Raw genomic sequence first — 13,669 nt, 5'->3', positions numbered from 1 at the left:
AATTCTATGTTCTGGAAGAACCAATAGCATAAAGCTGAGGGTGGGAGAAAAAAGGCACTTCATGGCACCACGTTTCGATTAATATTAAGGGAAACAATCAGTACAGACTTATTTAGGGCCAATTCACATCAAAACGCGGGGTGGGAAACCCATGCCCCGTGCGTTTCACGATGCACTGAGCTTGCGATCTGCAGCGGGTGTCAATGCAATGCTAACGACACCCCAAACAAAGTGCGTTTGCCTGCACTGGACTGGAATTCCCTACCATACGATCCTGTTGTGCATTTTGTAAAGTAGTGCATGCACTACTTCTGCTGCAGTCCGATGCGATTTCAGCCAAATTCAAATGAATGGGCTGGAATTGCACTGCACCCAGATCACATGTGAATCGCACAGTGCGTTCCTGTGCAATTCATGGTGTGAACCGGTCCTAAAAGAAACATATATGGCACAGTAACCACTCTTTTAGGAATATATTTAATTTGATTTATTTTACATAAGAATAACTGTATGAAAGTATAGTCCTTTAACTTTATCACCCCAAAACAGCCCAAGAATAAAACAATATAGGTTGTTAGCTCACAAACATTTACCAGTATTTCATTACCTTGCCCCAACAAAATACAGATCACAGGATGGGTAATGATAGGAAAAATCTCTGCCGAATTTGGGTATCCTAAGCCTGTAGTAACGGCCATGCTGAGAATGGAATTCCACATATCTGTCACTTTGCAGGAAGACGATCTGGGGGGAAAATTACAACAATTTGTGTTATACTTACACCTGCTAAGAACCAGAGAGCTGTCAATGTAAGGAAGCAGTTTAATAATCTCTACACAACTATAGATTTGCTTAACTTACAACCAATCAGCCTCATACAAAATAATCCTCAGTTACCTGTGCAGCTTTAGGAGAGAAGCAGCTCCAACAGGCAGAACTTAGAGCGGAAGTAAACCCATCCATAAAACCGTTTTATTTCCAGCAAGTGCCAGAAATGTGACACTCCCATTTGTTGTACTCTCAACCAAACTGTCAAACCATCCAATGGCTGGTGTCATAACTGATCCCATGTGCAGCATCATGGCAGTTTTAGATTAAACAGAGGCAAAGATGGCAGCAAGGTTCCTTGGCTGAAAACAATAGGGGGGTGTACTTACACTTTAAAGCGGCATTAAATCCAAAACTTAGTTTTCTCTGTTTTTTTTTTTTTTTTTACGTTTTTCCTCTGTTCTCACCTGGTGATCTGTCCCGTAACAAACCTCTTGTATTAGAGTGCCCCCCGCTCTGGATGAAGGTGCACAGCGGCACTTCTGGACAGCAGCATAGTCAGTCAGGGAGGACTGTTAGATGTACTAGCAAAGGGCTTGACAAATTTGCTTTGAATCGAGAAGCCAGCTAAAAAAGTTAGGAGACAGTTTTTTGTTTTTTTTTAACTAACAAAGCTTTATTTTTAACAACAATACAGTCTGTTATGTAGCCCTGATGTGTATCTTATACAGATGCACAACACAGGTTTATGCACAGAGAACACACAGACGTGGCGGTAGATGAAGAAGGTAAGCACCTGCCTACAGGGCTCTTTCACCCCCCTCCTGCCCAATTTTCAGCACCGTCACAATTTGAATGACAATTGCGGGGTGATGCAATGCTGTACCCAAAATTACATTTTTAGCATATTTTTTTTTTTTTAGAGAGAGAGCTTTCTTTTGGTGGTATTTAATCACCACTGAGATGATTTCTTGTTAGATGAAATGCGTCGGGTCGAGCCTACCGTTTCCATTGCATTACCAATCCTGATATACAAGCGCTTGTTGTTCTACTCAAATGTTAGTGTTTCTATTTACTATTTTAATACGTTTCCTGTTAAGCGGATTCACACTATGTGGGATTTTTATTTCACTTATGGCCCTACATCTGTGAACCCATGCTACGGACTCCATTTCTGAAGTTCTGCTCGAGATCTGTGTCCCCGGGAGGAAAGTGGGAGTACTAACTTCCAGTGTCTAAACATCTTCAAATGCTGACAATTCCAATCATTTGGTGCATTGTCACCGCAAAGCTCTGATGACTCATTTGGCATATGCCTTATTGAGTCCATATGTTCCGGTAAGCCTCAGTTTTATCGGCGGTGGTTTCCCTTATCATTTTTCACGCACCATTATGTTTATATCTGGAGCTTGATATCTATCCATCGGGATCAACACTTCAATAATATCATTTTTTCACAAACTTTTTTCACTTATGGTTTTGGACTATATTTCAATGTTTTTAACCACTCTTCTCAGTTTGGACATTCAATGTTGACAACTTTGCACTTTATATGTATATATGTTTTTGCACATTCAACTATATTTTGCACGTTTTGAATGTCTAAATATTAGTCATTCCTATATGGTTTAACACCATTTGTATTTAGCGCTGCACCTTTCCATATATTTTCAATTTTTTTGTTCTTTACTGTAATGCACCGATAGGCGGCACTGACGATCAGCGTAAATGTACCTGTCAGAATTGCTGGTTACCAGCTCTATTTTTCTCATGCTATGGCAGCGTGTGAGGAAAGTTCTGCCGATAACCAGCAAGTCTGTTTAAAATGTGATCAGCTGTGATTGCACATGGCTGATCATATGGTAAAGGGCTGCTGTGATTGGCCCTTTACCTTGATCTCTGACACAGTGATCACAGAGAGGGGCGGGGATCTGGGAGGACGTCAATAGATGGCAAACCAGCCATCTATGCGTCGGGCAATAGGTTTTGCTCACTCCTGGGAATGGGCTGACAAAAGCCCAGGCGTCAGGACACAATTTCTAGTGACCGTGGCGCCTGGGATTTGTTGAGCCCTACAGTGAGGGAAAAAAGTATTTGATCCCCCTGCTGATTTTGTAAGTTTGCCCACTGACAAGGAAATGATGAATCTATAATTTTAATGGTAGGTTTATTTTAACAGCGAGGGACAGAATAACAACAAAAATAGCCAGAAAAACACATTAAAAAAAAAAAGTTATAAATTGATTTGCATTTTAATGAATGAAATAAGTATTTGATACCCTATCAGCAAGATTTCTGGCTCCCGGGTGTCTTCTATAAATGTAACGAGCTGAGATTAGGAGCACTCTCTTAAAGGGAGTGCTCCTAATCTCAGCCTGTTACCTGTATAAAGGACACCTGTCCACAGAAGTAATCAGATTCCAATCTCTCCACCATATCCAAGACCAAAGAGCTGTCCAAGGATGTCAGAGACAAGATTGTAGACCTACACAAGGCTGGAATGGGCTACAAGACTATCGCCAGCAGTTTGGTGAGAGGGTGGCAACAGTTGGTGTAATAATTCGCAAATGGAAGAAACACAAAATAACTGTCAATCTCCCTCGGTCTGGGGCTCCATGCAGGATCTCACCTCGTGGAGTTTCAGGGATCATGACAACAGTGAAGAATCAGCCCAGAACTACACGGAAGAATCTTGTCAATGATCTCAAGGCAGCTGGGACCATAGTCACCAAGAAAACAATTGGTAACACACTACGCCGTGAAGGACTGAAATCCTGCAACGCCCGCAAAGTCCCCCTGCTCAAGAAAGCACATGTACAGGCCCATCTGAGGTTTGTTAAAGAACATCTGATGGATTCAGAGGAGAACTGGGTGAAAGTGTTGTGGGCAGATGAGACCAAACCAAGCTCTTTGGCATCAACTCAACTCGCCATGTTTGGAGGAGGAGGAATGCTGCCTATAACTCCAAGAACACCATCCCGACCGTCAAACATGGAGGTGGAAACATTAGGCTTTGGGGGTATTTTTCTGCTAAGGGGACAGGACAACTTCACAGAATTAAAGGGACAATAGACGGGGCCATTTACAGTCAAATCTTGGGTGAGAAACCCCCTTCCCTCAGCCAGGGCATTGAAAATGGGTCGTGGGTGACCCAAAACACATGGCCAAGGCAGCAAAAAAGTGGTTCAAGAAGAAGCACATTAAGGTCCTGGAGTGGCCTAGCCAGTCTCCAGACCTTAATCCCATAGAAAATATGTGGAGGAAGCTGAAGGTTTGAGTTACCAAACGTCAGCCTTGAAACCTTAATGACTTAGAGAGGATCTGCAAAGAGGAGTGGGACAAAATCCCTCTTGAGATGTGCAAACCTGGTGGCCAACTACAAGGAATGACCTCTGTGATTGCCGACAAGGGTTTTGCCACTAAGTACTAAGTCATGTTTTGCGAAGGAGTCAAATAGTTATTTCACTCATTAAAATGCAAATCGATAACTTTTTTGAAATGCGTTTTTATTTTTTAATCTGTCTCTCACTGTTAAAATAAACCTACTATTAAATTTATAGACTTTGTCAGTGGACAAATGTACAAAATCAGCAGGGGATCAAATACTTTTTTCCGTCACTGTATACTAACAGATTTAGATACACTAATAAAGGCCAACTAACTTTATAAGCAATAACAATTTTTTTTTCTTTTGGGGATAAAGGTTTTACATAAATAAAAGCTGATCATTGTAAGCACACCTGTCAGTGTTCAATGGTTTGTCTCAACCCTCTAACTGCTAAATCTGCAGAAGAGCTTGTTTTGTTGAAAAATAACAGACTTAAGGGCTGGATCACCAGGTGAAAATAAAGGAAGGAAAGCCTAAAAAGAAAACTAATGCATCATATCTAAGAATTTGTAAGCTGCAATATAATATTTCCTTTTAGGTTTAATACCGCTTTAATGAGGTTGTAAATGCTTTAAAAAATAAATAAATAAAAAAAAACCTGTAAGACAAAGGCATAATGAGCTAGTAAGCACCCGTGGCCGTTCCTTCAGAGCTCATGCACCAGTGATGTCGCTGGCTGCATGTAATGTAAATAACAGATATTTTCACTACCTATAGGTAAGCCTCATTACGGGTAAATATCTGCAGGGGAAGTTTACTTCCTCTTTAAGCTGAACATAAATGGATTGAAATTCAGCCAGTTTAGCACAGACTGGACAAATTTTTATCCATGTATGGCTGTCCCTGTTCGGCAGAAGTCGATCGTTAGATCAACTGCTGTCAAATGGGAGTGCTGGAAAACTTTTTATGATTAGCAGCTGCAGTCTCTGATCAGTGTATTCCCACAGCTGAAGTCCTGCACTCAGAATATAGTCTCAGCAGGGGAGGATTCCTCTGTCCATTTCACTTGTATGGATGGAAAAATCCAAATGAGCCATCTATGGCCCCCTTTAGGCACACAGACTAATAGCATAAGATTCCTCAAGACTAATATTCTCAAAAAAGCCAAAGCCACAGGTGCCACCAATAAAGTGAATGGCCATGTGTGACTGTACTAAAAACTTTATTTACTTCTGTATCAACGCTTACCTGCACATGCGTGTACGGCATACTTTCCCAAATGCAAAAGTGGCTCATTTGGGGAAATGTAACATACACGTGTCAGGTAAACAATGATGCAGAAGTGATCTGCATTTTTTTTTTTTTACATTTCTTCAGTTGCTTCCTGGTTTTTGGCCTAGGCCTGAATAATGTCATACATCCCAGAAGTCTTCATGGACATTTTTTCTTTCTTCTGGAGGAGAGATTTCCTCAGCTAAGCATGCCCTCCTGCCTACATGTTTGAGCTAAGGGCTGATGGATTCCAGGAAGTAAATGCTACATGAATCATCTGCCCCTTCTCAAGATGGCCACGGCCAGAAATGCTAGGTGGTGTGATTTCTCAACAAAATGAAGCATGGAGACATGGATGGATGGGCTAGTTGGCTCTGAGTGTTAAAAATTTATAAAAAAGCGTTTTCAGTTTGTGGTGCTCAGATACAGTTATGTTCCATTTTAAAATCTGGTCACACCTAGGTATTGTAGATAAGGCAGGCGATGGGTGAATAGTTGATTAGGGCAATATCTGCCATAGGTGTTTAGGAATAATGGCATGAGCAACAGCTTTGGGAGCCAGCTGCAGAGACATCCTAAAGGAAAAAAATTTCCTAGCCTAAAGGGGCTATTTATGTAAGAGGCAACTGGTATGCTTAATTTACAGAAACAAAATACAATACCTTTGAGTAGTCCTCGGATAAGATATCAAACTTGACCACTGAAAAATAAAACACACTAAATTAAAATATAAAACAGAAAGGTACAAAAGTGCATACCATGCAGATTTACCATGACCCAAAGATTTAGACCCCATTCACACCTCAGTGTTTTGTAGCTTGAAGCTCCAAAACGCTGAAAAGAGAAAAATCAATGATTCTTTATGGAGATGGTTCACATCTCCACTACAAGTCACCTGAAGCCAAACGCCTGAAGCTCCGGAAAGTTCTGGAGCTTTTTTTTGTACCTTGAATTGGGTAGATTGGTGCGTTTTTAAGTGGTTTTTTTTTGTTCCACAGAAATGCTTGATTCAAGAGTTTTTTAGCATGTTAGTGCATTTTGTTGCGCGTTTTTCTGCTCAAATGCAATAATTAAATACCGTATTTATCGGTGTATAACACGCACTTTTTTCCCCTGAAAATCAGGGGAAAATTGTGGGTGCGTGTTATACGCCGATCCCCCGCCGATTGTGAGCTCTTCGGCCGCTCTCAGCGGCTTCTAGCTCTTCTCGGCGGCTTTGAAAATGGCGCCGCCGTTCTCGGCCATTCTAGGCAGCTCTCGCCCGCCTTCGGCCATTCTCGGCCGCTTTCGGCAATTCTCGGCGGTTCTCGGACGCTTTTGGCAATTCTCGCAGTCCCGCGGGAACCGCCGAAAGCCGAGTGCGGCCGAGAGCCGCTGAGAATGGCCGAAAGCGGCCGAGAGCCGCCGAGAATGGCTGAAGGCGGGCGAGAGCCGCCGAGAATGGCTGAAGGCGGCCGAGAACGGCGGCGCCATTTTCAAAGATGATGCAAATGACACAGGCTACAGAGTAACACTGACAAGGCTGCAATTGGGACAAGGTTGCAATGGGGGACAAGGCTGCAATCAGGGACAACACTACAGATGGACACTGACAAGGCTGCATTGATGGTCATTTAAATGTAAGTTTTTTTCCTTAAACTTTCCTCCTAAAAGTTTTTTCCTTAAAATTCCCTCCTAAACTGTGGGTGCGTGTTATACGCCGATAAATACGGTACATAATAAAAAACATAAGTAATAATCATAAGCAGATAATAAAAAAAATAAAAATAAATACCCTAACAACCACCCCTAACCCAGGGGTCTCCAATTTTTTGAAACAAAGGGGCAGTTTACTGCCCTTAAAACCTCAGGGGGTGCCAGAGTATGGCCAGTGGGAGTAGAAAATGCCCTGGCATAGGCTTGGTGGTCATTGGGAGTAAAAAAATTTACATCATTGGTGTCAGTGGGAGAAATAGTGCCCCATAATTGGTGTCAGTAGAAGGAATATTGCCCCAAGGGCCAGATAAAGGAGAGCAAAGGGTCACATCAGGCCCACAGGATGCAGTTTGGAGACCTCTGCCCTAACCCTCATATTATCCCCAATATTATCCCTAAGCCTAATATTATTCCCCAATATTAACCCCTAATCCTAAACCCTATCCCCCAACCCTAATATTAAAGTGGATGTAAACCTGATTTTTATATATATATATATATATATCAATCATACTGTAGAGTATAAGATTTCCTATCATTTGAGCCCAGTCTTGCCACACAGAGTTAATCCATCTCTGAGCAATCCTCTTTTATTGTTCAGTGAGAAAATTCTTGACAAACTGACAATGACTGTCAAATCCTCCCCCTTGCTGTGAGTGACAGGTGATTTACATATCTCGTGCACTAGCCTAAGACACATGCATTATATTTAATTCCCACCCCCACTCCTTTCTTCAGCAGCTCTGCAAGGATTGGCTGTTCCACACCTCAGCATGATTTGGCATGCTGAAGTCATGTGGTTACTTTCCTGTCTTTTCACTGGATGTTAGAGATCATAGCAGAAGTTCAGTGTTAGAAATACACAGGAGAAAATTCATATTGACAAGGGGAGTGTAGAGGTGGGCGGGGAGTCTACTGACATCACGACTCCACCCACCGAGCTCCAGACAACAGACCCACCCACAGAATATGCAGTTTTTCGGCTCTCATAACAGACAGAGGGGAGACCTTTGACATGTAAAGATACATGCAGGAGGCATGTATATCCTTATAGATAACCCCTATGGCAGTATTTTAGAAAGGATGACATTGGGTTTACATCCACTTTAACCCCTAATCCTAGCCCCTAAGCTAATAAATACGTAAATATACAATAATAAATAAATCCCCTTACAAAAAAAGGAAACAAAATTAATAAAGAGTAAATAAAGATGAAAAAGCTAAAAAATATAGCAACAAATGATGAAACTGATTATATTTTTCTCCTTTGGGTTAAAAAAATTCCAAAGTTTAAAAACGCTCGAAAACGTGCATACAGACGCTTGAAAAAACACTCAAAGACCTGCTCAGGTGTGAATGCAGCCTTAATGCTGATATCTAGGATAAGCAAATATTGTTGAATTACAAGAATCATTTCTACTCTCACATGTGTCTTGGTCTCCTTTGTATTTCCTCCATTCCTGTGCTATAATCCATCATTCACACAACTGCTGGGTAGCAGCTTCCTATAAAGACCAATCACTGCTGCTGTCTCTCCTTGTACAGGATGACTAGTCTTGTCTCCGCCCCCTCCTGTAGTTTTCTGCAGGCAGTCTGTAATGAGTGGACCAGCTAAGTCCTCCCACAGCTCTCCTCTCTGCACAGGCTATGTGCGGCACAATCACATTTACAAGATGACTGCATTTGCAAATGTATTGGTGCACACTTACTAGATATATTTTCTTCTTTATGTGATATTGAAGAATATATTTGAATGAAAAATGTTGTTCCCAGGGTCAGTTTTAAAGGTAAAAACCCTCAGCCACTATTAGAGCGACTGTTCAGTTTTTATCAAACCCCTCTATACACAAGCACAGCCCACACAATGTTACGCTGCCCAGGCAATGACCTATTATAGGCCCATTATATAGATTCTTACGGAACTGGGTTTTAACCACTTGCCGACCGGCTCACGCCGTTACAAGTCGGCAAATTGGCACGGGTGCGCAAAACCCATGTACCCTTACGTCACTCCGTCATCGGCGGCCAGCGGGCGCGCTAACGCCGTGGGAGCTTGCCTGCGGGTCCCACGGACTCGATGTCCGCCGGTGGTCCACGATGGTGGCACGGAGAGGCAGAACGGGGAGATGCCTATGTAAACAAGGCATTTCCCTGTTCTGCCTAGCAAAATGACAGGGATCTACTGCTCCCAGTGATCTGTCATGTTCTAATAAGCCCATTTCCCCTACAGTTAGAACACGCTGAGGGAACACAGTTAACCCCTTGATCGCCCCCTAGTGTTTAACCCCTTCCCTGACAGTCACATTTACACAGTAATCAGTGGCTATTTTTAGCACTGATCGCTGTATAAATGTCAATGGTCCCAAAATAGTGTCAAAAGTGTCCGATCTGTCCACCGCATTGTCACAGTCACGATAATCACTAATAAAAAAAATAATAATAAAAATGCCATAAATCTATCCCCTATTTTGTAGACGCTATAACTTTTGAGAAAACCAATCAATATATGCTTATTGTATTTTTTTACCAAAAATATGTAGAACAATACAATACATATTGGCCTAAAAGAAATTTGTTTTTCCTTTTATTTTTTTTTTGGGATATTTATTAGGGGAGCAGTCTGGTGCTTCGACCAGTTACCTCCAGTATTGAAATCACACCCTGTAATAGGCACGACCCTCCGGGCAGGCGCATCTACATTATTCACTACATCCCTCTCTACCCGATATTGGGTAATCCTACTTTCCCTCCCGGCTTGGAACAACCGGTGTATGAGACACTTACATCAATCGGCAGGGACCGGGCTTTGCATTTCTTAGTAGAAAGTCAATGGCCTTCTGTTCAATCCCTAACTGATCCTGCTCCATGCCACTACAATTCCGGCACGGAGTTACAAAAAGTCAATAATACAACATCTATTGAATGCAGCTAAATCGTGCCTACCACTTATGTGGAAGAAAAGCTCACCACCCACTATTGGGTTGTGGCTTCGCAGAGTGGAGGAGATGAGAAGATTGGAGGACTTCGTTCTGACAGCACAAAATAAACAAGAACAACACTCCAAAGCATGGAGGCTCTGGAATTTATTTATATGCTCTGATGAAGGAGTGGCTATGCTTGGCACATGAATAATAAAACACTACAGACTTGAAAATAATATGCCCTCCCCACCCGGGCCACCCCCCCCCCCCCTTATCTCCCTCCCCCCTCCCTTCCCTCTCTTCCCCCCTTGACTCTTTTTCACTCCCTTCTCCATTCTCTCTGTAACCTCTAGGTCCTCTTCTTCTTAGTTTCTGTGGTTTTTTTTCTCTTCTCTTTCTCTTTTCTGGCTTTATGAGGTATTTGTACCCAGGAATTGGGCAGTACAAACAGACCCACAAATACGTAGACATGGTGAAATTCCTCTCCCATTACACTTGTTTTTTTTTTTTTTTTTTTAATAGATGAGAAACACGGGGATGAATGTTCCACTACATTTATTGATAATACTGTGATAATCAATTGGTATGGCTGACTGTACTTTCTGTTTTTTCTTTGTTTTCTTCCCTTTTTTTTTTTTTGAAAACCAATAAAATTTATATTTGGAAAAAAAAAAAAAAAGTTTAGAGACCCCTGATTTAGGGTACAGGGTAAAAAAATTTGAACTCAAACGAACAAAAACTAAAAAATATGGTCTTGTTGTTAAGACCTAAATCTCATATAACCTTTGACACCTTCACAAATATTTCAAGTCAATGTTTTACATTTGCAGATTTCTTTTAAAGTGATTGTAAAGGCTTCGCATTTTGTTTTACCTAAATGCATTCCCTCTATTAACGAAAAAAGTTCCCGGCATTTTTATCGCCCCTCATCCCAAGTCCTCACTCCATCCAGCACTGTGCCTGCCTCTACTGGGTCTTTCCTCTCTCTCCGTGCATTGACTGCCAAGCCGCACCGTGTGTGTATAAAGATACACACAGCCCGGCTCAGGATCAAGTCCACAGGTGTCCCACTATAGGAAACAGCTTCCAATGGTGGCACACCAAGAATGTGAGGAGTCAAAAGGTTCAGGGCTACTCTGTGCAATACCCATGGCATAGAGCAGGTAAGTATAACATGTTTATTATAATAATAAAAAAAAAAACATGACTTTACATTCACCATAGGGCTGGATTCACACCTATGCATTTTCTGTTATGCATTCTTCACTGAAATCAATGGAAACGCATCTGTTAAGATAAGTGCCAACCTATCAAGATCTATCAGTGCTGTACAGTGCACATTGGCATTCAATTCAAAGTGCATTGCAATACGACATACATTTTGATGCATTTCCACTGATTAAAATTGAAACTGAATCAAAACAATGGCAACTCTCTATGAAAAGCAATGGTATAGCAAACAAAACGTCAACCTGTTAGGGTTTAGATCTACTTTAAGATGCAAAATTGAAATGTAACTTTATATATACCATACACGTACTTTCACATAAATGCGCAAAGGAAAAAAATGAACACAGAGGGTTATCCCCAATCAGGATAGAAAAGTCCCAGTGTAGAAGTACATTTCTACAGATGTCTCACTATAATAAAAGTACATTTCTACAGATGTCTCACTATAATAAAAGGGATACTGACCATCCGCATCCAAACACCTTTCAAATTTCAGAGACAGTTGGTAAGTATCATAACAGCGAATGCGTGGCTTGTATGTACCTAAAGAAAAAAAAGTGGCAAAGTAGAATTACCAAGTGAGAACATAGTTAGTCTACAAGTCTTACAGACTAAATATTGATTGATATGAAAGGTGTAAAGGGAGCTCTAAAAACTGCTGAACACAGGGGTACAGCCAACAGGGGAAGAGCAACTCCATGAAAACGTATCTAAACCCGAACAATGAATGTCTCTTATTTAATCAATATATATACCATTGAAAGTGTTTTTTTTTTTGTTTTTTTTTTAATATCTGTTCAATATAAGGAAAAAAAACAATCAAACCTATTGAACCCAGTACACTTTGCAGTCTTCTCTCAATCAGGGTTATCCTCACCACTGTCTGGATCAACTCTGTCGACTACAAAACACCCCCATGTTTATGGAGATAAGGAAAGGGGACTTTCTGTAGCTCTAACACACTTCCTGTCCAAGGAAGAAAACGCTAGTCCTTCATATATACAGTACAAAAAGTGTTGGCACTTTAGCACAGGAAGTGTGTTGGTCTTGATAGTAAAAAGTACAAATAAAGAGAAATAAAAACAAAATGCAGCCACCACTTCTAACCGTTACGCTGCAATATATTACAATTTTGTTCATTGATTTAGATACACCTTAATGCATAACTAAAGTTTGCTATACTCAGCTCCCATCCAGCACTACAATATCTACAAACTGCATCAGCATCTTCACCCAGTCTACTTCCGTCATCTAGACTGGCCGGCCTAAGAAGACATTACGTATGCACATACGCACAGGAGTAAGTTCATCACAGCACGCTGAGCATGAGCATGCTGAGATTGTAAAATAAAAACCTGAATTAGCATGTGGCTCTCTCCTCTTCTCCCATATGATAGCATTTGTGAAGGAGTCCACAGCTCTGTGCAAGCTTGGTTTGGAGCAAACATAGGGTGTTCTTTCCCTAGTTCTACCCACCAAGTGGTATGGTCAGCACATACTGCTCTGGAGGTAAGGTTAAAGCCCAACTCCAGGTTTGATTGAATTTAGTGAATGAAAAAGTTCATTTGGACTAACAGGTACCCATGCTATCAGTGCTGTAAAAACTATTTATAGCATTAGCTACACTGAGTATACAGCTCTGTTTTGGCAGCAGTACGTCCTGTCCTGTTTCAAAGAGGTTCACAAGGGTGATAAGGGATTTGATTTTTTTTTTTACACTGTTATACAGTGGTGATCACTGTATAAAACAATAGTTTTAGATTTCATGAATGGGTTTCCCATTCATTAACAGTTTGATTATGGTTGTGATCTGTGATTGGCTACAGCTAATCACATGGTACAGGTAACCCTGTACCATGTGATTGCTGTGGGTCAATCACAGATCACAACAGTAAGCCTGCCGTTCATGTATACATACACACATGACTGAGCCTGCAGTTGATACCCTGCCGCAGTAAATTAACTGTGACACAGCAGCAAGTGGTTAAGCAAGCATACCTAAACCCAAAAACAAAAAAAAGATATATATATATATATATATATATATATATATATATATATAGAGAGAGAGAGAGAGAGAGAGAGATATATCACTCTACATATCTATCTATCTCTATTATCTAACCTAGTTAAAAGGCAATCCAATCCATCACCTAGAGAAACTAGAGATTAAAAAGTTTCACAGCTGGTTGGTGCAGGTTCTCTCCACCCATACAATGGTATTAGCACTAAAGCAGATCCACTAAGACAGAGGGTTGATTTCCTAAAACTGGAATGTGCAAAATCTTTGCATATTCATACTTACCTAAGTGGATGCAGCATCTGTCCCCCGCCGCCTCTGCACTAAGAACCGAGAGATCACACCACCGATGGCTCGGTTCTCTTAGCTCCCCGAGCAGAGAGCTGCTGACTGTCAATCAGCGGCTCTCCTCCCTGCTCCTCTACGCTCACTGGA

At 41.3% G+C, this 13,669-nt stretch overlaps 1 protein-coding gene across 1 annotated transcript in view; it reads right to left on the bottom strand.

Moving 5' to 3' along the window:
- The window catches only part of NOL10 (nucleolar protein 10), a 140,956-nt gene that overhangs the window by 124,427 nt on the left and 2,860 nt on the right, over positions 1 to 13,669 (bottom strand). Inside the window, 3 exon segments of the mRNA XM_073625385.1 lie at positions 608 to 744; positions 6,031 to 6,068; positions 11,680 to 11,757. Coding sequence (XP_073481486.1) covers positions 608 to 744; positions 6,031 to 6,068; positions 11,680 to 11,757 — 253 coding nt within the window.

This window comes from Aquarana catesbeiana, linkage group LG04 (genome assembly GCF_042186555.1).
Source record: "Aquarana catesbeiana isolate 2022-GZ linkage group LG04, ASM4218655v1, whole genome shotgun sequence".
Classification (NCBI taxonomy): Eukaryota; Metazoa; Chordata; class Amphibia; order Anura; family Ranidae; genus Aquarana; species Aquarana catesbeiana.
This window is presented reverse-complemented; position numbering and strand designations above follow the sequence as displayed.